We start from the raw sequence: 26,128 nt of genomic DNA, 5'->3' as shown, positions 1-26,128 counted from the left end.
GGGCGCACGGCGCGGCTCGGCGCGGCACGGCACGGCACAGCACGGCTCGGCGCGGCTCGGATCGTCTCTGCTCTGTTCTGCTCTCCCGCCATGGCATCCAAGTGCCCCAAGTGCGACAAGACTGTGTACTTCGGTGAGCGCAGCCCCGGGGCGCGGCCCCGGGTCCCCATCCCCGAACCAAGGCGCATTCCCGGGACCCCCGTCCTGGCTCCGGCTCCCCATCCTGGAACCGGCGCTCATCCATGCTTCCCCAAAGCCCGGCTCATCTCCGGGTCCTCTTCTTCCTTCCCGGCGCTGGGGTGTGTCCCCTGGTCCGCCATTCCCACGCCCGGCGCATCCCCGTGTCCCCCCTCTGCCAAGACCCCCCAGCACCCTGCCCGACAGTGGCTGTTCCTCCCCCAGGGTCCCTCTCAGCCGCCGCGGCATGCCCCCCTGTCCCTTCCATGATCCCCATTCCCGGGCTGTGCTGGGGCATGCTTCCCTCTGGGGTGGGGGACAGGACAGTGTGTGTGGCAGGGGGGGTCCTGGCCACCCTCCTCTGCTCCCTGGGCTGAGGAGGCGAAGCAGGGAGTGAGGATCCCTGTTTGGGGGTGTGTGCCTGCAGCCTGGATTGCTGCTGGCGGGGCTCGCGTTCCCCTGTACCCGCTGGCTGGGATCACAGAGGAACCAAGCCTATCCGACATGGGCAGAGTGCTGGGCAAGGGGCTCCTGGGAGCCGAAGGGGTCTCCTGGTGTAGAGCAGCAGGAGGTGGCAGGTGCGAACAAACCCTTCTCCCAGCCGATTTGTTCCCATTCTCTGCAAATCTCACTCAGGTGTGCCGCTCCTCCATCCCCCACCTCTCAGCTCTCTGCGGGCTCTTCCCAGGTGGGTGAGCCAATGAAAGGGACTTTTCCAGAGGCAGTGCTTGGCTTAGAGGTCCATCTTAGCGTGCTCAGGCTGTGTTTGGGCATCAGCGATTCCCTGCAGGTCTCTGAGGGCCCTGCTGCAGGCTGTAGTTGGTCAGGATCTCTGGGAATCAGGGCTGGCTGGGGTGTCTCCTGTCGGACACCCTTGGGATGAGCACCACCGCCTAGGCTGCAGAAAATGCTGGGAGCAGAAGTGGGAAGGAGAGCTGATCCTCTGCCTTGGGAGTCCTTACCACCACTCCTCAAGGAGCTTGCCCCAGCCTGTTCCGGGCCCATATGGGAGCTTCTCAGGGAGTGACCTGACCCCCCAGGCCCTGAGCACTGGCATCTACAGGGCAGGCATCCTTGGGACTGTACTGCAGGCTCAGATGGATTCTAGGGGTGGATCCAGCACTCTAACACCAGCTGCTTCCAGGGACCAGCTGCCCACAAGGTCCAGCTGGCCTGGCCTGGTGCTGCCTGCTTGCCCGCCTCTCTGCCAGTCTCCCTCTGGTGCTCCTGGGTCCAGTCCCTGCTGCCTCAGCATGTTTGTTTGGTGGTAGAGAAATAACAGTGGGTCTTGATGGTGCCTGAGTGTTTGAGGCATTGGTGCTTTCATTCCTTTCCGGCCATCTCCAAGTAAACACAGAGAAATAGGAATTTGCTGTCTTCCTCATTTAAATAAACCTATTTGTGTGGGGGTAGGAAGGGCTCGGCCCCTTGGATGTCTTTCCCTGCGTGACTCTTTTCCTTTTTAAGCAGAAAACAGCATGTCTGTCCAGCCAGCTGGGCACTGGCCTGGGGTCAGAGTCACTGCTCTCACTCAGAGGACAAGCCTCCCCTGCGTGAGGGAGGGCTGGGGCTAGTTCAGAGGCCCTCCCTTGCCTTGCTGCTGAAGGAGGCCAGGCTGTGCCAGGAGGTGAAGTGCCAGCCCCATAGCGGTGCTGGTGCTGTTTCTCTCTCCCCATGTGCTGGGGGGTTTCTGGGTCTCGCAGGGATGTGGTCTGTCTGGGAATGACGCTGTACCCTATGCCCCCAGCTGTGTGCCAAGTGGGTTTCTGTGGGTGTAGTGGTCCCTGTCCAGGTGTCTTGCTCTTTAGCTTCCTCACTTCTGCCTCCCTGGGCATTGAGGGAGTGGCAGCCCCCATCACAGACCTCCTTGCAGGGGCCACACAGTCCCTGTTGCCCCTAAGAGAGACTGGGAGGGGTGGGGGAGGCAGTGTGTAAGTCAAAATGGGAGTAAACCAGAAAGTTCTCTGTTCTTGGAGCTGAGGTACGCTGGAGCAGCATGCCCTTGCTGATGCCTTGAGCTATTCCTTCAGGAGCCGCCTGGGCTCAGGCAGAATCAGCCTGGTTCTGTTTATTTAATACACAGAAACAGGACTGAGCCATCTTTGCAGCACATGTCTCTGGGGATTTCCTCCCGATCGACCACACGGGTGAGTGGGAAGGTGATGGGAGCACTCTGCCGGGGGTTTGGTGGCGCCCGTGAATTCCTCGGCTGGCCCGAAGCTTAACACCGAGGTGATTCATAAAGCCCTGCTTGTTCGGGAGTGCTCCTCGCCCGTGCTGAATGAACGCTGGCAACTATCACTTCTCGAGTGCTTGGGATTGCAGCCGTGGGTCATGTGTGAGAAATGCCACCGTGTCCCGCTGCTGGCCCTGCGCAGTGCCTCGCCAGCGCCAACCGCCATGGGTACCGCTGGAAAAGTCATTTCCAGCCTGCCTGTTGCTTCATGCTCCCTGGAAAAATCCGGTGGGCTCCTCCCTGAGCAGTCAGGAGGATGTGGGCGTTTCCTGAGCTACAGAATGAGCTTTTTTCCTTTAAAAAGCACAGGGAAATATAAAAATAGTTTTTTGGCCGTTTGTTTTTTTTTTTTCTTGAAGCAGGCTGAGGTCTGTGACATTGTTTCCAGGAGTGGCTAGGACTAACTTTCCTGCCTTGGGGAGGTTGGAGGGATGGAGTGAATGTTTAACTGGAGGAGCAGCGCTGCTGGCAGCTGCCGGGGCTGCTTCCCATCCCGCGCTGGCAGGTGGCGGCGGGCTGGGACTGGGGCTGGGGCTGGGGCTGAGTTATCTCTTGCAGCAGGAAGTGCTGAAGGGACCGCGGTCGCCCGAAGCCAAACAGCCGCGCATTTCCCCAGCTCCCTTTTGCATCCCTGGCCTTAAATGAGTTTTGCAGGGTCGCCGGGAGCCTTGGCCAAGCCTTTCCGCCTCCTGTCCTTTCTTCCCAGGGAACTGCGGGGGATCGCGGCTGCGGAGGGTTTCCTGTTTTCCCATCCCAAGTGCGAGGCAGGCGAAGGCCCCAGGGGCGCGGCCAGCAGGCGTGCGGCGCGTCTGGCAGTGGGCATTTTTCAGGGCACGCCCCGCACATGCTGGGGTGCCTGCGGGCAGCCCAAGCCTGCCGCGCCGGTTGTTTCGGAAGGGGCACACTGACAGCACGTGGGAGGCACACAGTAGCCGCAGGCTCGTCCCGTCTGTGTCTGCAGCCAGAGCAGCAAAGCTGCTCCCTGGTGACTTCTGCTGGGGTCTAAACCCATGGATGGACGCATTCAGCTGGAAAGCAAGGAGAGTCCAAGCCTAGCACGCTCAGAGAAGCCCGCAGCAGGCCCCTGACCCCGCTGTCACGCTGATGTCGCGGGCGTGCCGGAGGAGAGAGGTGCAGTGAGGTGTGGGGTGCTCTCCCTGCAGAGCACTGTCAGGGTCAGCTTTGCAGAAAGCCAAGCTGCAGAAGCCACTCTGTAATTAATAAGTAACCGCTGTCCTTGGCTACGGGCGCTGGCTGTTGGGAGACAGTGGCCCGGCAGCGGCCGGGCAGGAGAGAGAGGCAGAAGGGATTTATTTCAGTTAGAGCCGTCCCTAACAAAGGAAGCAGCTCTTCAAGCGCAGCCGGCGCAGCAGTCAGCACGTCAGCATCAGCACAGCCCCTGGCTTGCCAGCACGAAGGCTGGCTGGGCTCCTTGGGTAGCTGCCTGCTCTGATGTCTCAAGTCGCTGCTCTCGGAGCGTGCGTGGACCTTGCAGATTATTCGGTAGCTAAGGATGTGCCAGTTCCCTGCTCCCCGCCCAGGGCCCTGCTAGGGCGGGATGCTTCTGTGGGAAGCTGAAGGATGGGCTGATTAGCATTAGCTTTTCCCTCAGGAAAATAGCTCAAGCTCTAGAAAATTATCTGTAGGAGGGCAGGATGGGACGGTGTAAGGTATCAGCCCCCTTGCTGCTGTGCACTTGGCTGGAGCTGCTGGAGGTCCTGCACAGAACAGTGCTGGCATCTTGACTGTGTTCATAGAATTGTAGAATGGTTTGGGTTGAAGGAACCTTAAAGATTGGTTAAGTTTCAAGTTTCTGGTGATGGGCAGAATTTTAGGCAGCAGGATGAGATGGAGCAAGCTCAGAGCCCTGCCCAACCTGACCTGGGACGCTTCTAGGGAGGGGGCACTCACAACTTCTCTGAGCAACCAGACCCTTGCCACCGTTGTGGTGAAGAATTTATTCCTAAAATCTAATTGAAATCTCCTCTCTTTCATTCTGAAACTGTTGTCCCTCATTCTATCACTGTATTCCCTGATAAAAGAGTCCTTCCACAGCTTCCTGTAGGCTGCCATTAAGTATTTGAAGGTCGCTACAAGGTCTCCCCAGAGTCTTGTCTCCTCTAGGCTGAACAACTGCAACTCTCTCAGGCTGTTCTCAATCCCCTGATTATTTTCATGGCCGGTCTCTGGATCTGCTTCCAACAGGTCCACATCATTCTTGTGTAGAGGACCTCAGAGCTGATGCAGTCCTCCAGGTTGGGTCTCACCAGGACAAAGTAGAGGGGCAAAACTGCCTCCCTCATCCTGCTGGCCACACTTCTTTTTGTGCAGACCAGAATAGAGTTGGCCTTATCTGGCTGTGAGTGCACATTGTCAGTTCATGTCCAGCTTTCATTCACCTGTACCTATAATCCCTTTTCCACAGGGTTGCTCTCAATCCACACATTGCTGAGTCTCTATTTATGCTGAGAATGGCCTTGTGGGCAGCTGGGGCTCAGTTACTGTGGGACACAGGGATATGCTTGGATGTGCCTACAGGGGTTGTGTTGGCAGCATGGATGTCCTGCTCTCCTGATATTGCCAGCCCATGGGGAGCTGTGCTGCACCTGGGGCTGTGGGTGCTACAGGCTTTTGGCTGGCAGCTCTCTGCAGGCCTTGGTGGTTCCAAATGACTTTGTTTGGTGTCTGGTTTGTGGAACTCTGCGCCCATGTTTCAGTTTGTAGATCGGTCTCAGGCAAAGCTCCTTGTGTTTCTATCCTTCCCCTGGCAGGCGCATGTGGATGAGGAGAGGTGCAGTGATGGGACTGGGAAGGAAAGGCGAGGAAAGGTGGAGCAGGAATGCCTAGGTGAGAGGTAATGGAAAACCTGCCACTGCACTGTTGCAATCAAACACAGAGCCTGGAGCGTGTGCATGGTGCCACTCTTGGCTGTAGTGGGTTGGTGGTGCTTGTCACTCCTGCCAGTGGACTGGAAGGCCCTGAAGCAGCCAGGGAGGTGATGGTGAGGGACAGGTCCTGGCATATGGGTGGGCAGAGCTCTCCCACCAGTTTGATGTGCACTTGCTGGTGCGGAGTGCCCATGCTGTGGCCCTCAGGGAGATTCTGAGCATCCCTTCTTCCTGCCCTCTTTGTTCATACCCACAGCCCTGGGCTGAACGTTGCTTGAAGCTGGTTATGCCCTGCTGCTACAGGAAGCCAGGAGGGGGCTGGGGGGCCGAGAAGCCTTGGAGCTGGAGCGATGCTTAGATGGGCTTGGCTGCGTCAGTATGTCTCCGAGTTCTGCTCTCACCAGGACAAGCCAGGAAACTGTCTCATCCTGCTGGCTCTGCCCGCCAGAGATGGTATCTTAATGCACAGGAGGAACACCGAGCTCTGGACCAGCAGTTACCCAGGGAGGGGTTTTGATCCTGTGCCTGCCCATGCACCAGCTCTCTGCTGACTGTTCTGCCCCTTGCCATACAGGGGGCGAGAGGAGAGCTGCCAGCTGCCTGGATTCCCACTGCTGGCCCAGGGTCCTGCTGGCAATTACTTGTGTGTGGGTCTGTGCTGCACCAAGCAAACAGCTGATTTCTCGGGCACAGCCCTGGCTGAGCCCAGTGCCTGGCAAGAATCACTGCTGGTCCTCTCCCAGCACAGCCACAATCGAGCTAACTCGGAGCCAAAGGGATGCATCCTTTGCAGATGCTGCCTGATGAGGTACAGGAGCCCCATGGAAGTTGGAGAGCGGCTGGCTGGAGGCTGCTCTGGCCCCATCAATCAGAGAGGGAGGTTGAAGGCTTGTGGCCAGGAAAGTGCTTGCAGTAGGTGAGGTTTTGTGGTCAGAGAGGCTGGGAGCGGCGGGGTGGATGGGAGCCACGCCGTGCATTAGGGCCGCGGCTGAAGGTTAAACAAACCTCACTCGTGCCTGAGTGGCTCGGCTGTGTGGGGGCTGGGGACCTGGGGAAGACTTCACCTCTCTGTGGGGCCCTGGGAAGCAGGACCCCCTGCCTGCTGTATTTCTTGTTCCCCACCCTGGCTGCATCAAGATGGCTTTGCTGCAGCCTTGGAGAGAACCCAGCAGGCGAGCATCTCAAGCCGGAGGGCTCGGCTGGCCTGCGGGAGAGCTAAATGCACGGCTTGGCCGCGGAAAATCCCAGCGTGGTAACCCGTGCCGCTGGCTGGCTGATGGCGAGAGGAGCTGCCTGGCTGTGCCTGAGGAGGGGATGAGGTGGGGCGTGCGGGAAGGCAGCGCTGCTCCTTCCTAAGGGACTGCTGGGGTACCAGGATTGTTGGCACAGCATGGACAGGAAATCCTCAAGCTCTCCTACTGCCTTCTCCGTCTCCTGGCCATGCTGTGAGGAGCTGTAAAGGGGATGAAGCTAGTGGCTGCCTGAGCTCTCGGCTTTGTTTCCAGCTATTTACCAGGCTCTTTTTCCTCTGCTCATCTCATTCATTCCTTTGTGCCTGCTGCTGCTTTGAAGTGCATCTGCAATTGGTCTGATAGCATCCCTCTCCTCCAGGGATAATGGTCGCTGGGTCCTTGAGGGGATTTGGCATCTTCATCTCCAGACTGGGCTTTGTCAGCCCTTCTCTTTATGCTTCCAGGGCTGCGGTGGGGTAGATGGGGCACAGCCCAGCTCTTCCTAGAGACGCTATGGTTGTTTTTGCTGAATAAGCCTCTGGCTGGAAGCAGCACTGATGTCAGTCTGTGGAAATACCTGTGTGAGGGCCTGGAGCCAGCTCAGTGCAGCCCCTGGCACTGAGACTCGGGAGAGGGATGTGCCCTTCCCATCCTAAAAAGATGCACCCACCTCTGGCCTGTGCCAGCTGCCTTGTCCAGGCATGGTGGGTAATTAAGTGATGAGCTATGTTGTCTCTGGGGTGGAGCTGCTGTGTGGAACAAACTGGTCCTGGCCTTGGATTTTCCCTAGCTCTGCTTTCCCCCAGAGTCAGGGGTTTGGAGCAGGGGAAGGCTGCTCTCCAGGGGTCTCTGCCACATGGGAGTCTGGAGCTGATGCAATGGTGGAGCAGCTATGGCTGGGTGACAGGAAATCTGAGCCCTGGTGCTTTCCCTTGCAGTGATTTATGGGACGGTGTGGCCATGGGCGAGGTGCCACTGCCCTGGAAATGGGCTGGGGTGGCTCCAAGCTGCTTCCTCTGCTCAGCGTGAACAATGCTGCATGGAAAGCTGCGCGGCTGTGCCGGCTCCGGACACGGCCCCTGGGAGCCTCCGCCTGCAGCCAGAGGATGCCGGACCAACCTCTCGCTGACATTTCCACCCCTGGACAAGGGACAGCCCCTGCAGCTCCCAGCCTGTCCCCATGCCCTGGGAGCAGGACAGGGCACTAGGCCACCTCCTCCCTCCTGACCTGTCCAGCAGCCAGGTTCCTCTTGTTCTTCATGGCCTGGGGATGCCTCATGACGTGGGGGTTGGGACGTGTGGTGTGTGCACATGTCAGGGAGCAGCAGGGATTTACAGCTGCCTGGGATACGGAGTGGGGGACACTGCAGGGGCCTCTCATCTCATGGGGGCAGGAAGGAGCTAGTGTGGGCTGTGGCCATCTGTCATTGCAACGGCCTTTGGAAAACATCCGCCCGGAGATTCCTCCTCACTTTGGACCCAGGGCCACGACACCGCAGAGCCGGGGCAGCGGCGGGGAGCCGAGGGTGGCGCAGTCGAAGCACAGCCTGGCCTGGCTGTGCATCCGCCGTGACAAAGCTGAGCGGCTCTTTGGCCCCGAGCCTCTGGCTCAGCTTTCAGCCCATCACGCTCCGCTTCCCTCCCTGCTCGCCTGGGGAGGCACCCATTCCTGCCGGGAAAGGCGAGCGGGGCAGGGCTCCTGCCACGGTGGGCACTGGAATATCTGTGTCCCTGTTGTGTCTGGAGAGTGCTGCAGGGACTGGGGGCTGTGTGCTCTGGAGCTGGGGCTCTGTCTCCAGGGGCAGCTGAGGGCTGCAGAGGAAGAGGAAGGCAAGGTCTGGCCTTGGCCCCTTTCCTGTGAGCTGCCTGCTGCCAGAGGCTGTGGAGACACAAACTCTCCTGAGCCCCGTCTGGAGACGAGAAAGCTCTGGAGAGACCTTGTAGCACCTTCCGGTACTGAAAGAGAGCTTACAGGAAAGCTGGGGAGGGACTCTTTATCAGGCAGCGTAGTGATAGGTTGTGGGGTAACGGCCTCAAACTGACAGAGGGGAGGTTGTGATTAGATGTTAGGAAGAAATTCGTTACCATGAGAGGGGTGAGACACTGGAGCAGGCTCCCAGAGGGGTTATGAGTGGTTCCTCCATGGAAGCAGTCAAGACCAGGTTGGAAGGGGCTTAGGGCAATCTAATCTAGTGGAAGATGTCCCTGTCCATGGCAGAGAGGCTGGAAATAAATGATCTTAATGTTCCTTCCAGCCAAACCATTCTATGATTTGCCCTGGCAGCTTTGAGCAGGCAGGCACGGACCCCTGGCTGTGGTGGGATATCCTTTCACCCTGCTGTCCTCTGCTTTCTGCACTTAGATCCAACAGTCTGGACTTATGCATAGCATCACCAGGAGGTCAGTTCAGAGCTGCTTCCAGTTAATGCTGGTCCCTCAAGCCCACCTCCATATTCTTGCTGGAGCATACTCTTGGGACCATCCCCTGCATCCTGGTGCAATGGCTCTGCCTCTCCCCTCTGACACCGGGCACCTCACTTTGCACCAGGACTGATGTGAAGTGTGGTGTTTACAGTGGTTTCAATTACTTGGCCCTACAACATGTCCCGGATGCAGCTGTTTGCCTTGAGAGGGTGGCTCTAGAAGCCAGCACCTGCCTTTGGGGAGCTCTTGACCCCCATCTTGACCTGGTGCAAACAGGTGACATATATTGAGGTGCTCAGAGGGGAAAAAGGGCTGGGAAATGCACCATTGTGGAGAAGGTCTGCTTGTAGAGCAGGACAGGGCTCCAGTTGCACTTTTATTTGCTCGTTAAATATTTTATTTGGCTCTTCAAATTCAGTTTTACGGTGGCTTTAAGGTGGTCACACTGTTTTACAGCTGTCTCTACACATGTGTGGGTGAGAGGGAGGGCAAATGGGAATCAGTGTGGGGCATGGAGCTGGGAAGGAGCCGGGATGGTGTGAGGCTGGGGTGCAGGATGAGAACTGGCAGCCCATTCTACCTCCTGGGGTGTTCCTGGAGACGTTACACTTGGATGCATTTGTGTAACCAGTCTCAAAGCCTTTTCCTGCCCTGAATTTGCCCACTGATGCTTTGAAACTCTTTGGTGCTGGCAGTGAGTTGCTCCACAGCTTCATGGCACTCCAGGGCAACGCAGGGATGTTGTCTGTGTAGCTGTCTTCATATTGTGCCTGGGCTGGGGCAAGGGGACTGCACCTGCATGGACAAGAGATTAACGTTTTCCAGGGCCAGGCATCCGTTGTTGGTGACACTGGAGGCTGTCTGCTATCCTGTCCTCACAGCTGGAGGCAGGAGGGTGTGCTGGGAGCAGCACTGGGGCAGCTCCGGCTGAGGCCTGGGAGTGCAGCCGAGGCTTCCCAGGGAGGCTGGGTGTGCGTGGGGGAGGCATGACTAAATGGGTGGGGTGGGCATGGTAACACCAAATATTTGAATGGGAGCAGGGTCATGCTGGGTAACGTGGTAGGTAAAATTAGTTGCAGGGAGTAGAAGGGAAAATGCTACTGTTGCTGGACTGGCGTGTGGGAAAGGGCATCTGTGTGATGGCAGAGCTGGCACTGAGGGGGATCAGAGGCTGGTGGGGGGGATTGGGCTTATGGCTTGAATGGCCCCAGGGACCCTGTAGGCTGAAACAGATTGGTCCCTGCAGTGCGGTTGATTTACATTTCACTCTGATGAGCAGCCCTCTCAAGTGTAGCCCAGAGCTGGGCCTCCCCAGGAGCTTTAGCAGGTGCTGAGCACTCACCCCCTCTTGTGTTCCCTGCAGCTGAGAAGGTGTCCTCCTTGGGCAAGGACTGGCACAAATTCTGCCTGAAGTGTGAGCGCTGCAACAAGACCCTGACCCCGGGTGGGCATGCTGAGGTAAGAGCTGCTGGGGTGGACTGGTTGGGGAACCTGAACTGCCATGCAGAGGTGACCTGCTGGGCTCTCCAGCACCCCAGAGACAGGGAGTCCCAGGAACTGGATCGTGGCAGGTACCCAGTGCTGTGCAGATGGGCTGTCCCTGCAGCATGCAAACCCAGGAGCACACACTGTGGCTTCAGATGCTGCTGCCGCTGCAACCCCTGGTACTCAAGAGCTCTTGTGCACAGTCCTGGGCAAGCCACTGAGTGGTGCTGGCACTACGTGTTGGTGCTCTAGCCGTGCCACCCCAGTATAGGCTACCAGACTGCCTGCGACAGGGCTCAGCATGTCCCAGCAAGCACTGGAAGCAGGTCTGTGCACCAGGCAGGCTTATATGGGCACGGCACTGGCTTCAAAGGTGTGTGGGTGCCAAGAGCCTGCACTGGAGTGTGGTTAAAAACACATAAATCTGTGAACGTGTGGGTTGCCATAGTGATGCTAGCTCAGCTCTGGGGCGTGTGCTGGAGTGTGATGCCACCGTGGCTGCCCATCACTTGGGAGCATGAGAGGGCTGTGCCAGCAGTGGCAGGTGCTCAGGCTTGGGAACAACTGTGTTTTTCTTGTGTGATGCCTCAGCATGCCACCCAGTGCCCCAGGGTGGCATGCGCAGTGCCTGTCATGCCAGCGTGTCACCAGCTCTTTAGCACGGTTTTAGCAAGCAGAGCAGCTGGGGAGCAGGTGGCAGGGACAGCCGTGCTGCTTTCCACCAGCCTGTGGGGAAGTGGGGCTGGTCCTGCTGTGAAGGATGGGGCTGCATCTGTGGATGTGCTCTTCAGGCTTTAAGCACGGGGGATTTGCTGCTTCTCCATATAAGGCTGGATTCTGCTCCCAGGGGAGATGGCAGCCAACCCCCCACCGACTGCTCTGGTGGCAGGAGTTGGCCCTTCCCTGCTTTTTCTCCCTCCTTTCAAGCCAGGGCGTCTGGCCGGGTTGGAAAGGTGTCGCGGGGAGACCAGCTAAATGTTTACCCTCCCTCCCCTCCGGCATGGTAACGCTGCGAGCACACTGATATTTATGCCTTGCAACGCTCTGCAGCTGCCTGCTGCCAGCCTGCTGCCTGCTCACTGCCCCAGCCTTGCCCCCAGTCACTCCCGGCCCTCTCCTTCAGCTCGGGAAGGCAAGGGAAGGGACACTGCTGCTGCTCAGCCACTGCCCTGCCCGGTTTGGGCAAGCTGAGCTCAGAGGAGAGGGAGAGCAGGAGCGAGGGGCATGAAGCAGGGCTGAGATGCTGAACGGAGCTGACCAGGCAATGGGGTGGGCTTGTGCCACGGTGCGGGGGCTCCGGGGGGGTTCCATGGCAGATGGCGTGCGTGGCAGCCCCGCTGCCCCCCTGCCCCTGCCACAATCGCTCTTTCTTTTCTCTTGGACTTAGATCACACTGGTCCATGAGAAACGGCTGTGGGGAGCTCTGGGGCTTATCACCAGCTTTGTGCCTTCCTGCGGTAATCGCCCGGGGCCGATAGCGGAGTGATAGCAGCTGGGCTGGGAGCAGCGCCCACGCGGGGGCCTCTGATCGCAGGCCAAGGCAAGGGGGGAGGCAAAGCGCAGTGGAAGCCGTGAGGCTCTTGGTGCCTAATGGCAGTCAGGGTGGCACAGCACGGGGCTGGGGCTCGGCGGTGCCGCTGAGCTGCTGCAGAGCGCTGGTGCGCAGCCCCACGGCACACAGCCCCGCGGCACGCAGCCCCGCGGCACGCAGCCCCGCGGCACGGACGGAGCGCCGGATGCAGGCAGCATCCTCGCGTGTTTGGGTTGGGCTGGGCTGTGGCTGGCAGACCCACGGGCTGAGCGCAGTTTGGAGTGTAGGCACACTCCTCAGCGATCTCTGAACACTGGGGGCGATGGAAGCCATCCCAAGGGAGCTACGGCTGCCGCACAACACCTTAACACCTCCTTCTCTCCCCAGCACGATGGGAAGCCCTTCTGCCACAAGCCCTGCTATGCCACGCTCTTCGGCCCCAAAGGTACGTCGGTGCTCTCCCCGTGCCTGTGCAGCCGTGCCCCAGGCTCCGAGAGGCCATGCCTCCTCCTCCCCGCTGGCAGGGAGCTGTGGCCCCGAAAGCACGCAGCAGGAGCCCGGCTTGCGTGAGCTGAGCATCCAGCCAGCGTCCCCTTGTGGACAGCTGCTGGAGGCACGGATCTGCCCTGACAGCCGGGGAGGAGTAACAGACTGCACCAGTACAGGCTGGGAGGTGATCTGCCGGAAAGCAGCCCTGTGGAGAGGGGCTTGGGGGTGCTGGTGGCTAACAAGTTACCCATGGCACAGCAATGTGCCCTTGTGGCCAAGAAGGCCAATGGGATCCTGGGCTGTATTAGGAGGAGTGTGTCCAGCAGATCAAGGGAGGTTCTCCTCCCCCTCTACTCTGCCCTGGTGTGACCTCATCTTGAATACTGTGTTCACTTTTGGGCTCCCCAGTTTAAGAGGGACTGGGATCTGCTGGAGAGGGTCCAGCAGAGGGCTAGGAGGGTGATTAGGGGACAGGAGGGCATGGCTGATGAGGAGAGGCTGAGGGACCTGGGGCTGCTTAGTCTGGAGAAGACTTAGAGGGGCTTTGATAAATGTTCATAAGTATCTGAATGCTGCCAGGAGGGGTGGGGAAGGCTCTGCTCACTCTTCCCTGGGATAGGACAAGGAGCAATGGGTGTAAATTGCAGCAAAAAGAGGTTCCACCTGAACACAAGGAGGAACTTCTTTACTGTAAGGGTCACAGGGCACTGGAACAGGCTTCCCAGGGAGGTTGTGGAGTCTCCTTCTCTGGAGACTTTCAAGGCCTGTCTGGATGTGTTCCTCTGTGGTCTATGTCAGATAGTATTGTCCTTCTTTGGCAGGGGGTTGGACTGGATGATCTCCTTGGGTCCCTTCCAACCCCTAACATCCTGTGAGCCTGTGAACTGTCTTCTTTTTTTTAAAAAAATTAATATTTAGACGACAATTTCCCATTCAAACAGAAGGTGGAGTCATTCTCCTGTCCCAGCTGGAGAAAGCTTGGGCCAGGAGAAAACAAGCCAGGGCCAAGGTGCAGTGGTGCCGGTAGTAGCCCTGCTGCTCAATGGGGCAGGGGCAGGTGGGACAGAGGTCTAGGAGGAGGATGGAGACCCCAAGTGCTCCCAGGCCTCTGTTTGCCCCTCTGCAGGGGTGAACATCGGTGGTGCTGGCTCCTACATCTATGACAAGCCGCAGATCGAGGGGCAGACTGCTCCAGGACCCATCGAGCACCCAGTGAAGGTGGAGGAAAGGAAGGTGAATGCTGCGCCTCCCAAGGGACCCAGCAAAGGTGAGGGGCAGGGCAGGACAGGCAGGCTGGCCCTCTGCTGTCATCCAGAGCCTCTGTGTTTGGCAGTGGCATGAGGTGCAGGGTGTGTGTGGGGTCCTCTGCACTCTGGTCTCCTGGCTAAGTTGTCTTTCCCCTTCTCATTTCTATGCTCTCTCTTCTTACAGCCTCCAGCGTCACCACCTTCACTGGGGAGCCCAACATGTGCCCACGCTGTGGCAAGAGAGTCTACTTTGGTAAGGTGCCAAGTGGGCAGTGGGTGCATGCCCTGAGCTGGCACAGGAACCCTGGGGCATGCAGAGGGGCTGGGAGTGGGGTTTGTCTTAGAGATGGGGTTGGGGGCACAGAGCTCCTGTGGAACCTGCAGAGCATGAATCCCCTGGGTGCAGGGATTCATCGTGTCCCCTGCTGTCACCTCCCAGGTGGATGGTGTGAGCTTAATGGCTGTCCTCAGCTGACCTCACACCTACAAGGCAGCAGAGGGGTGGGAGAGATAAGGAGGCAGGGGTGCACAGGGCTGCCTCAGGGTTTGGTATGCAGAGGTGATGTCCCCACGAGATGTACTCCTCTGCCATTGTGACCCTCCGGGCTTGTCTTTGCTCTAGCTGAGAAGGTGACTTCGCTGGGGAAGGACTGGCACCGTCCCTGCCTACGCTGCGAGCGCTGCAGCAAGACACTGACCCCAGGGGGCCATGCCGAGGTAAGGATGCCCCAGCCCTTAGAGCCCTGGGCTGCCCATGCCGAGTGCCTGCGGGTCATGGCTGAGCCATGCTGACAGCACCTGCCTTTGCCAGAGGGCAAGGCTGGCAGCAGCAGCTCCTGTGGTCTGGGGCAGGGCTGGGGGTGCTGGGCTGCAGTTGCTGCAGGGGACGAGCAGAGCAGGAGAGGTGCCCAGACCAGAGGAATGTGTCCTGGGGACTGGCCTTGCCCTGGGCCTCCACTCTGGCTGACATGCTTCTCTGCCCTGCACAGCATGATGGACAGCCCTACTGCCACAAGCCCTGCTACGGGATCCTCTTTGGGCCAAAGGGTGAGTGCCTAGGGGAGTGTGGGTGGGAAGCTGGCCCAGGGGCATGAGCCTCACCTGGACTGCCTCTCTCAATGCTCATGCCACCACCCAGAGGGGACATCTTCCTGGAGCATGATACTTACCCTCTCATACCCTCACTCTCCTGTGTCTTCGACCATGCAGGTGTCAACACTGGAGCTGTGGGAAGCTACATCTATGACAAAGACCCTGAGGTGAAGAACCAGCCCTAGACAGCATCCTCCTGCCCATCCATCTGCCTGCTCTGTGCCCTCTTACTAACCTCTGCTCACAGCCAGAGCAGATCCTCGCCAGGCTGGCCACAGAGCTGTGCTCTCTCTGCTGTCTCTCCTCTGGGCAGGATGGCCCTGCCCCACAGGTTATATATCATAGCCTCTAATATAAGCTTTGGTGTTTAAAGGCAAAGGTAGAAGGTGTTTCTGGTGGTTCCCAATGTGCTATGTCCTCCCTAGCCCTCCCACCAGCCCCTCAAGTGCAGGAGGCAGCAGAGCAGGTGTGGGGATGTCACCATGTGCAGGTGAGTGACACCTCAGGCACTGAAAGCAGGGGGACTTGTACCTTGAAAGTGTGCCCCTTGCTGCCTCCTGCACAGAGAGTGATGGAGCCAAGCAGGCATCCAGCAGCATTTGGAGATGGAGGCTGATGGTCAGAGTGCCCAGTCCTTTTCCTCACCAGCTGCTGGGGATGTGTGGGTCCCCTGAGGAAGCTTCCTGGACTCTGTGCCATGGCTCTCAGTCTCCCCAGGGCCCACAGCCAACCTCAGCAGCTGTTGAGGTTGCAGGTCCTGGCACCTCCTTGCATCCCCATCCTTTCACCCCCAGGACATCGCTGTACATGCACCTAGGCAGGTGCCCAACCCGCTCTGCTGGCTCGTTTGGGTTGGTGACCTCCAGCCTGCTTCCCCAGGGCAGCAGCGCCTGTGCCAGGGCGTACTGGCAGCCACCATGCTGGGGAAGAGGGCTGCTCCCTGCTTTCTGAGGGCAGAGCGCATTGGGCTGGCGGCTCAGGGGCAGGGCACCTGCCTGCTTCCCAGAGCCGAAGGTTTCTCGTCGTTGTTGTTTATTTATAACCAGTTGTAAATGTGCCCCTTGCTTTGGAGAATGACACGTACCCCCAGTCTCACCCACCCCCCTATGCACACCCAGCCCTGCTGCTGCCCAGCAGCCCAGGGAGGGGCTGGTGCAGGGTCCCTCTGTGGCAGCAGGCCCTGGGGTACCAGCACCCTGCTCTCCCTGAGCTTCCTGTGCCACCGCGGGGCTGACTTTTGTTATTTGCTGACAATAAAGGTTTTGAGAGATGTGTTGTGTGGCTCAGTTCTGGGTGGGGGTGGGGGAAGCTGTGTGCACTTTGCAGCATCCCTCTGGTCCCAGGACAGCACGGGGACTCTGCTGCTGTGGTCCTGCCCCAGCTGGCTTCTCCAGCGATGAGGGAGTGCAGCCTTAGGTTCAGCCAAGGTGCTTTTGGTGCAGCACAGGCCATGGCTGCTCCCTGGGCTGTGAGCAGGATGGGGTTGTAGAAGCTGTGCTGGCCCTGTGCATGGGATGGGATCCTCCCTGGCTTTTCAGGATGGAAAACTGATGGAGGGATGACACCCAGCAGGAGACACTGTACAGCCAGCCTGGGCTTGCTGAACAGGCGCAGTGCCTGAACAAGGCTGCTGATGGGAAAACTCAGCCCACAGGCACTGGGGCAGGAATGCAGTGGAACGCAATGCTGGGGCATGGTCTTCCCTCCCACCAGCCCTTGAGAGCTGCTATGTCCCCAGCCAGATACCAGCCCCACTGCCAGGCCTGGTTTTAGACATCCAGCTATTCCCCCTAGGAGCTCAGCGTCTGCAGAGCCAGGCAGGGAGGCTGGGGGCTGCCAAGGCAAACACCGGCTCTGGGAACCGCTGCTTCAGCCTCAGCAGGTTCCTGCCACAGCCTCACTGAGCTGCCTGCTGGCTCTGCTCCCCGGGGCCTCAGGTACCCTACCAGCCTCGTTTGCTGGGCAAAACATCGACCTGGTGCCCCCTACAATGTCTTGCAACCCTGTAGCAGATTCTCTCCTGGAACTGCTCCATCACCTTGCAGAGAGGGATGGCAGGTGCTGGCCACAGCCTCTGGCCTTGGTATGGCCAGAAAGTGCAGCAGGCCCTGCAGAAGGGCAACGCTGCCTCTGCTCCTGCCTGCAAAGAGCACTCAGTTGCAGTGGCATCCTCTGGGCTCAGGGAGCTGGCTGTGCACTGGGTGCAGGAGCCACAGGTTTCCTCTCAGCAGTGCTCCCAGTGGTATGCTGCCTTTTCCCAGGCATGGAGGGCTTGGTAGCATGGTTCTTGAGTTGGGGGTGGCTTCTGTGTCTTCATGTTTTGGTGGGGTTTCTATAGAGACTTGAGCCCTCTGCTGCTTTAGGCGCCAAGGTTGCTGTGTAAATCAGAGCAGTGTCACTCTGCTGGCTCTCTCCCTGGCTCACAGCAGAGAGCTGGGTCCTTGCAGCCAACCTTTGCCATGTTTGCTCCGTGTAGCAGCAGCAGCGCTGGGTCTCCATCACCCACCTGGGACCCGTCACTGCTGCTAGTGAAGCTCCACTGCTGCTGGTGGAGCGTGGATCTGGCTGCCTTTGCTACCTTTATTTACCACCACCATTAATTAATAAGCTTAATAACCCAGCCTTTTGCTAGCCAGTAGCAGTCCCTGCAGTAGGGAGTTTCCCCAGTGGACTGCACAGTCTGATTTTCCTTCTCACCACCCTGCCTGCAGCTGAGGGTGGGTTCAAGTTCCCAGGATCCCACCCAGCCCCACAGACCTAACAACATCCTTGCTGTGGACCTCAGCTTTGCCCCTTGCTGGGGTCCAAGCAGTGGGCTCCCCACCCAGCAGCTTGAAGCGGGATAGTCTCTGCAGGGGAGAGCTGGGCACACCCAGGACCTCACCTGAGACCAAGAGTGTGGCCATGGTGGGATGGGAAGGAGCTGATGCAGAGCTGCTGGAGCTAGTTAAGCCTTGATAGGGAGGAAGGCAGCTTGGTGTGGCTGGAATGGGAGAGGGTGCTTCAGCAGGTGGTACTTGGGATAGTTCTGGGTGTGAAGGGCTGTGGAGCAGTGTGGGTACAGCAGCCATCCAGCACAGGATTATTTTGGGGCTGCTTTTTTTTTTTTTTTACTTCTATTTTTTTCCTCCTTACATTTTCTATTCCCCATGAGAGCTTTACTGGGGGAATGAAATGAAGTTAAGAATAGCCAAAACTTAGCTCTGCTGTGTGAGAGGCTGCTGGGAAGCCTGCACCCATCACAGCTCCCTGTAAATTTCTCTCTCTTGATTTGTTTGTTAAGTACTAGCTACTGGGTTCAAGTTTTGTTGTCTAAGGAGATCATCAGAGGATGTCTGCTTCAACAGGTAGGACACAGTGGTGCTACAGAATCTGCATGGTAAAACAGTTATTCACAGAGGATCTGATATTAACCTGAACATTATTTAACTCATCAACTTCAGGCAAGCTTTAGTTCAGGCCTGTGGCACGAGTACACATTGGTTGATGGAGTATATTCCATGTGCATCTTTCTGGCTTAGTTTTGGTCAAAAGGAGTGTACCTGTTTTGTGTGCTCTCACCTGTCCATGGTGTGAACCCTAGAGTGGGGAGGTGGCACTGACTGCTCCACTCCACTGAGCACTCTTGAGCCAAACCAAAAAGCTGATACAGAATCTCTATTGACAGTTCTGTAAAACACAGTATGCAGAATGGAAATCAGCACCTTCAGGAAGAGTATGAAGGGGAAAAGGAGCTGGGGGGTCCCAGTGGATGGAAGGTTGGCCATGAGCCAGCAGTGTGCTCTGGTGGCCAGGAAGGCCAACGCCATTCTGGGGTGGATTAGAAGGGCTGCGGTCAGTAGGTTGAGAGAGGTAATCCTCCCCCTCTCGTCTGTCCTGGTGAGGCTGCATCTGGAGTACTGTGTTCAGTTCTGGCCCCTCAGCTCAAGAAGGACCTCAGGGAACTGCTTGAGAGAGTCCAGCACTGAGCCACAACAATGATTAAGGGAGTGGAACATCCTTTTTATGAGGAGAGACTGAGGGAGCTGGGGCTCTTCAGCTAGGAGAGCAGGAAACCGAGAGGTGACCTCATTCATGTTTATAAATAAGTAAAGGGTGAGTGCCAAGAGGCTGGAGCCAGGCTCTGCTCAGTGATGCCCAGTGACAGGACAAGGGGCAATGGGTCAGAGTTGAGGAATAGGAAGCTCCATAGAAACACGAGGAAAAGTGTTCTCACTGTGAGGGTGACAGAACACTGGAACAGGCTGCCCAGGGGGGTTGTGGAGTCTCCCTCTCTGGAGATAGTCAGGATCTGCCTGGATGCTTCCCTGTGTGATCTGGTACAGGTGATCCTGCGCTGGCAGGGGGGGTTGGACTGGATGAGTTTTCAAGATCACTTCCAGCCCCTGACATTCTGTGATGCTGCGATACCCCAAAGAGCCCAGATGGGTGATGTCTCTTTACTGTCCCTCTACCCTCATGGCAGAAGGTGACCCCCCAGGTACAATGGGGGATGTTAAGACCAGGAAAATGAAAAATAGCAGGGCTTTGGGGTCCTATATGGAATGATCTGTGTGGATGCCAAGGTGCTGGGGATGCCCCAATGCTGTTGGGTTGATGTGGGGGACCAGTGGCACTTGGCTCAAGCAGAGGAGGCAGCTCTAGCCTCTAATCCCTGGTAAATTCTTGTGTTTATTTTTGGGAGGCCTATGTGACTTGAACATGCTCCTTTAGGGGAGGCTTGGGAAACATCCTTCCCCTTGGAGATGTAAAATATTCCTTTTTTTTTTTTTTTTTCCTTTTGGCTCAAACTTGATTTTGGGATAAAAAAGTTGTGGGGCTCTGGAGACTACAGACATGCTCTCTGGGGTATGGAGGAAAACAGAGAACAAAGTGGATGAAGCTTTGCTTGGAAATCCCCCAAGCACTGTGAACTCGTCCTGGGTCGTTACCCTCACTGGCTTCCAGCTTTTCTGAGAGCTCAGCAGGGAGCTTTGCCTTGCAGGTCCTTGCTGGTTGGAGGGCAGGGATCTCACCAGCTGCCACCATGCACTGGTAGTCAATCTACTTTGAGGGCAGGCCAGGTGATGGATGCTGGCCTAGGTATTCCCAAGCTGTGGGAGAAGCAGGATTGTCACTTTGTGGTGCTTCTCAGCAGAAGGCTGAGGGTTCCTATGCCAGCAGAAGTGGGGCTGCATCACTCACACTGTTGTTAGTGACCTGGAAAAGGAGCTGGGGAGTGTACAAAGGCTGGTTCCAGAGGGACGTGGCAGGCTGCCCACACGGAAACACCAGAGAGGGACTTGTTGGGGGTAGGAATGATAAAGGCAGCACTGGACTAGAACATCTGAGCCAGCCCGTGCAGGGAGGGGAGATGCAACCATAGTGGTGTGGAGGAGCTCCTGATGAAATGCAGGGAGATGGCAGGACAGTGAGACTGTGCCTGGCAGCATGGCTCTGATGTGCCAGAGGCTGGAGCAGCACAGCTGGGCAGCAAAGCAAGACAGATTTAAAGCATTTGCTGGGAAGTCAATAAATAGAAGCCAAAAGGGATGAAGTGCTGGAAGATGTGATTTAAGATGGGATACTAAAAGAGACCCAGTAAGCACAGCTTGCTTCCTCAAGGGCCAAGAGCTGGCTCCAATACTGCCTGAAGTCAGTGGCATTGCTCTCGTTGGCTTGGCTGGGTTTTGGCTCTGCCCCAGCAGGAGGTTAAAGTACTGGGTGTAAATACTGGAGAGGGTGTAGCAGGGCAGGCAGAGATGAAAGAGGAGGAATGGCATGAAACCAGGCAGAGGAAGATTTGGTTTGTAAATCTCCCTGCCAGGCTGTGGTGCAAGGAGAGTTGCTGGTGCAGGCTCCAGCCATGACACTAATGAGGAAGATGCTGTCTCAGTTCTTCAGCAGCTCCCCAGCTTGTTGCTGCCTTGGGGAGGGATCCATGATGGATTTTCCTCAAGGGCTGTAGGTTGGGCTTTGCAGTGGCCTTTATATCACCAACTGGTTTCCAGGTGGGCTGAACAGTCCTGGTACTGACTGCTCCAGGGGCTCCTAGAGTGCCCTGGGCTGCTTGCTGTGAGTGGGATACTCGTGCTGGTGGGATGAAGGTGTGCACACTGCCAATGGGGGTGCAAACCTGAGACTTCTTGTTCTCTTCTTGCTCCGTCTTGACCTTCTGTCTTGCTGGGAACAGACACTAATGTACTTCTCCCCCTCCCTGTGCTGTCACCATGACACGACCACACTGAGCAGCAGGCTAACAGAACACCTCTGCACCCCTTCTCCTCACCTCCAGTGAATTTTTAACCAGGAATAAAAGGTGTGGCATCAGCAGCCAGGACGCAGACCAGGACAAATGGCTGGACCCACCCCAGGGCAGGGATGGGCTGGGGAGTTGGTCCCTGGCACTGGTCTCCTCCTGGCCAGCACCCCAGCATGGATGTGCATCTCACTGGCAGGCAGAGGCGATGTCTCATGGGTGCTGGGCAGCTTCCCAAAGCAGAGGGCGTTGCTTTCTCAACAATCCTGGCTGGGTTTGATAGCCACAACAGAAACAGCCAGGGCTGTGCCAGGAAAATGCACCAAATCCTCCCTCAGAAGAACTTAGCCAGGAGGTTTCCTTGGGCTGCCACTAATGGAAAGCTTGCAGAAAAGAGCAGATGGCAGTGGAGAGTTTGGCCAGACCATACAGAGGATGCCTGGATGAAATCAGAGATTTTCCATGTAGCTGGGACTTGGTGAGGGCTTACCACATTTTTCTATCCAAAGGATGGAAATTCCAGATGCATCCCCAGCCTGGTCATGAGTGGGCAGCCCCACGATTTGCTGGCAGCAGGACTAACCCTGTCCCAAACAGGTCCTGGTGTCACACAGCAGTGCCTCTCAGGGCTGGGAGCTGGCCTCGGGAGTCCTGTGTTTGTTATTGCTCACACAGTGTGATATTAACTGCATGGTAATCGTTCACACCATGGCTTATGAGGCTGAGCACTGACCCCCACAAGCGGGCAGCTGCCTTTGCTGGCCTGAAATGGTTTTACAGTTGCTGTTGGAACCGGCTGCGTGAAGCGCCCCTGCCCACGGAGGGGTGGACTCTGCACCCATCAAGGAGGGAAGCAAGCACAGATTTTGGCACAGCAGTTAATATGTTCCACAGGCTCTGCACCTTCTGGGCTTTGCAGCACCAGGCAGCTGCTGGTGGCTGTTTTGGGCTTCCAGGCCAGCACCTCCCAGAGAAGCCCTTTATGAGCCCCGTCCCCATGCCCCCCGTTCCTGCACTGCCTTTCCCAATGCTGCCCTATTCCAAATTACCCCCAGCCGTCGGCTGCCTGTCAGCCTCATGAAGACGTACCCCAGAGTTTTCCCTGGGGGTGTAATTTGCCCTGACAGCTGCCTTCACGCCGTTGCTCTCCCAGCCAGCCGATAATGGGATTAGCCATGTGCAAGTCTGGAGGTGATGGGAGGGGAGTGGGCGTGGGGGGTGCGCCAGTCCCCCGCTGTAGGGCACCCAGTGCTACGGCGCCGGCATCTCGTGGGCCTTTTGATGGGATCAAGTGCCTGGCAGGTCCACCGAGCCTCTGCTGTGTGTTTTTTAAGCCTCCCTATAATTTTCTTGTCAAATTAGAGTCCCATGCTGAGCTGGGTAGGGCATATGTTACAACAAATAGTCTTGGCTGAGCAAGCCACCAGCTTGCACGAGTGTGGGCTGAAATAGGGCCAGGGAGGAAGATGTTGCAGGACTTGCAGTTGTGCCAGTGCTGGGAAAACACTGGGCTGAGGTGCCATCAGCCCCTGGGCTATTATACCTCCACCAGTGCCTCTTGTGCCGAGTGTGCTGAGGAGCAGTGACATGAGAAGCGTGGGAGCTCCTGCCCTGCTCCAGCAAGAGGAGCAGGAGGGGATCTGGGAGCTGCTGCCCTGACAGATGGGCTGCTTTGCTACGTGGGAATAGCTGTTTTGTCTTGCTGTGTTAGCAAAACAAACCCGAATCGGCTTGTGTTACCCACCTGCCCAGCCTGCTAAAATGCTGGTGGCTTTTCCAGCCATTACTCCGGTAATCAACCGGGGCCAAATTGCTTGAGGGGGTGTTTGGGCAGGCAGCATGTGCCCACAGCTCTGGCATGCTCAGGAGCTCTCACCTTGCAGCCTGGCCCCAGGACCCTGCCAAACTCCTGCGGAGCCCTTGAGGGCCGCAAGGACCTTGCACGAAATAAGATGCAGATAGGGCTGAGGAGCTGGTGCTGGCTCTTTCTGGTGCTCACTAGAGGACCAGGGAGGGGACCCTGGCCATAACAACGCCACCCAAACAAACAAAGGGGACAGCCCAGGTTTTTCAAAGGCCGTTGCTATGCCATCAGGGAGCACTGGCGCCTGATGCTCCCACGTGGAGCCTCGCCCTCAGATTCCTATCAGAGGGCACAGACAGCTGAGGCATGTTCTGCTCTAATGGTTAAATTAGCTGGAACAAGGTCTGAAGATAAGATAATGCTGTGGTTTGCTGAAGAGGCTCTTCTATCCTGGCACTGGCAGGGTTGTTTCCCTGGCAGGCTATGAACCTTGCCTTGAAGCGATGCTTGGGTTGTGACCTAGCTTTGCTGAAGACACAGCCCCTGCCCCTCTCCTGCTGCTCCCTGAAGCCATCTCTGCCCAGCACCAGAGCTTGGCTGCTGCCTGCCCTTGCCCATGTGTGTGGGCACAGTGCCGTGGGCAGTGGCACACTGCAGAGGGGCAAGCAATAGCTCACTGCCACTCCAAAACAGTGCATAGATGGTTGCCGTGTAGTTGTCTCCCAGGGCAACCCTGACAGGCAGAAGGAGCGACGACTCCAATCGGGCTACTGCAGTGTTTCCAGACGGCTCCCTCCAGTGCAGACTGGTGGGGGCTAGGGTTATTGCCCTGCTGCAGCACACTGATGGGTTTCACACACTAGCATTAGGGGTGTTTATGGCCTTGCACCCTCTAAAATGATCAAGAGGCCACATCTCATGAGCTCCTGAGGTGCTGCCACATTCAAGGAGCACCTGTAGCCCTCCCTCTCTCCCCATCAGGGACCTCTGCCAGATAGGTCTGCTGTGCTGCCTTGTTTGCCCACTGCAGGCTGGGATGAGAGCAGGGTGCTGGTGATGAACAGGATGCATGCACAGCCTCAGCAGAGTGTAGAAACTGGGGCTTCTGACTGGTGGCAGTCTTCACCCTGATACTGATTCACTGTAATTCCTGCAGGTCTGCACGGTGCACTATATGCTGACACCATGTCTCAGCTCACTGCTTCGTGGAGCAGGCCAGGGGGAGTGGTGTGTGCAGCACAGCTGGCCAGGCTAAACTGGGGGGCTGTAGGGTGCTGCCAGGGATAAAGCCTTGCGTGGGCAGGGCTGGCAGGAAGCAGTGGCTCAGTGGCGCCAGTTTAGAGAGAGCTGCTGCCAGTTTTATGCCTGTTTGACTGTGTGAACAGTCTCCAGTAAGGGCATGGGGGAACCAAAAGGAGAGTGGGCAGCTGGGCATTGCTTCAGTCGGGTCACTCAGTGTGTGGTGCCATGTGGGGGCATGGGCTGATCTGGCTGGGACAGGAGTGCTCCTGCCACAAGCTGAGTGGTCCATGGGGACTGGTCACAGAGCTGGGCCAGCTGAAGGGGACCTGCGAGGGGCCAGTTTTCAGCTGCCCATTGGCACAAAACCTGCCTTAAAAGGGAGCACAGCTGAAGACGTCTGTCCTAGCCAGGCAGTGGCCTCAGAGCAGCCTGGCATTATGTGGGAGAGGAAGCAGGGCCAGTGCAGAGGGGAGATGACATGCCCTCCTATTTCATCAGGGTGCCAACTGCACCCCATGTGGTGAAGGGAGTGGGTTCTGACCCCTACAAAGCAGACAGGTGCTTGTGGGTGTTATGGCTCAGTGCAGGGGGACATGGCACGGCTGAAATCGTGTGCTGTGTCTCAGGGCAAGAAGAACAGGGAGGAGGCAGGGCGGAGGCAGCAGCCCTTGCAGGACACCTCTCTCCTCCCATGCTGCAGACACTGTCTCAGCATGACTCACGCCTGAGTCGGGAGCGGGCTTCCCAGTGACATTGCTGCCAGCGTGGGCTGGCGACCACCTCTCTGAGCCCTGCAGTGCCCTTGCAGCAGTGTATCTGGGGTGCTCCCAAGCCTGCAGTGTAGCTGCTGGCAGATAGTGTGAGCACGGGACCATGGGCAGCAGCAGGGAGCATCAGTGGGATGAGGGCTCCCGCTGGGAAGGGAAATTGGAGCCAGGCGGAGCCATGAAGCACTCTCAGCTGAACCATGAACTGTGCCTCCAGGCACAGCTTGCTGCCTCTCCTCCTGCACCCATGGGTGGGATCTAGAGTCAACAGGGCCTTGTTTGTGCCAGCAGAAGTGTGAGGGGTGCCCTGCATTTTGGAAGGCAGACACTAGGCGTCCTGGCACTGAGTTTCACAAGCTCTCATGACCTTTGCAGCACAGTATACATGCCCTGGGGAGGATTGCCTCATACAAAACAGACCTTTGGATAAGCTTTTCATTTCCTTCGCAGCCAAGCACAAAGGAACAACAAGTCCTTGCTCCTAATAAAATGACAACAGTCAGCGACGCAGAATGAGCTGCCTCTCTGTGGTGAGCAGAGCCACAAGCTGCACCCACGCTGTTCCCGAGGTCCTGCAAGAGGGGGGGGTTATAGCCCTATATCTCCCTCCTGTTTCATCTTAAAGGTCTTCTCCACCCTAAAACATTCCATCACTCTGCGTGTAGGTGTGGTGGTTAGTGCCATGGTTTCCTGGTGGCCTTGGTAGTGCTTGAGTCAATGATTCGACTCAATTACCTCAAAGGTCTTTTCCAACCGAAATGATTCCATGATTTGGTCCTATCCTGCACCCCAATTTCCCCAAGGGCAGGAGGCACTGCTTGACAGCCAGATTTTACACTCCCTTGGGAGAAACAGATCTGTGCTCAGAAGGGATAAGCCTCGGTGGTCAACACCCCATGAATCTTTATCTGGGGTGTGGTTAATTGACAGATGCCAATCACATCTCCAGCCCCACTCAGAGAGCGGCTCTTGGCCAACCCGCACAAGTGTGTGCAGGGAGTCAGGGTGTAGCAACCGGGGGTGCAGAGTGCAAGGGGTGCAAGGGCTATGGGGTGCAAGGGTGTAGCTGATGTAGGGCTGCAGGATGCAGACGGCATGGGGGTGCAACGGGTGGTGAAGGGAGTGCGGGTGGAGGAATTTCGGGGGCAAGGGAGTGCAAGATGCAAGGGGCGCAGGACGCAAGGGGTGCAGGGCTGTGCCTCGGGCGGGTGCCTCCAGCTGCGGGCGGGGCTGCACATCTGGGCGGGGCTGGGCGGGGCGGCCGGGAAGTGACTCC

The 26,128-nt window shown here is 57.4% G+C and overlaps 1 protein-coding gene across 1 annotated transcript; it reads left to right on the top strand.

Annotated features, from left to right (window-relative positions):
• CRIP2 (cysteine rich protein 2) lies at positions 1-16,071 on the top strand. Its single transcript, XM_064147202.1, has 8 exons — positions 1-133; positions 10,321-10,415; positions 12,361-12,418; positions 13,589-13,729; positions 13,894-13,962; positions 14,332-14,426; positions 14,699-14,756; positions 14,919-16,071. Exons 1-8 carry the CDS (start codon positions 91-93, stop codon positions 14,984-14,986), a joined length of 627 nt encoding a protein of 208 aa, XP_064003272.1. The 5' UTR covers positions 1-90; the 3' UTR covers positions 14,987-16,071.
• Positions 16,072-26,128: the final 10,057 nt, after the last annotated feature.

The sequence above is a fragment of the Pogoniulus pusillus genome, chromosome 8 (genome assembly GCF_015220805.1).
Source record: "Pogoniulus pusillus isolate bPogPus1 chromosome 8, bPogPus1.pri, whole genome shotgun sequence".
In the NCBI taxonomy this organism is placed as follows: Eukaryota; Metazoa; Chordata; class Aves; order Piciformes; family Lybiidae; genus Pogoniulus; species Pogoniulus pusillus.
Note: the sequence above shows the minus strand (reverse complement) of the source record. Positions and strands in the feature narration are given on the sequence as shown.

Excerpts from the sequence above, each read along its gene's own strand:
- CRIP2 (XM_064147202.1), top strand. The coding sequence starts at position 91 with ATGGCATCCAAGTGCCCCAAGTGCGACAAGACTGTGTACTTCG. Across the intron at positions 13,730-13,893 it reads TCCCAAGGGACCCAGCAAAG|CCTCCAGCGTCACCACCTTC; the intron begins GTGAGGGGCAGG and ends CTCTTCTTACAG. Across the intron at positions 14,757-14,918 it reads GATCCTCTTTGGGCCAAAGG|GTGTCAACACTGGAGCTGTG; the intron begins GTGAGTGCCTAG and ends TCGACCATGCAG.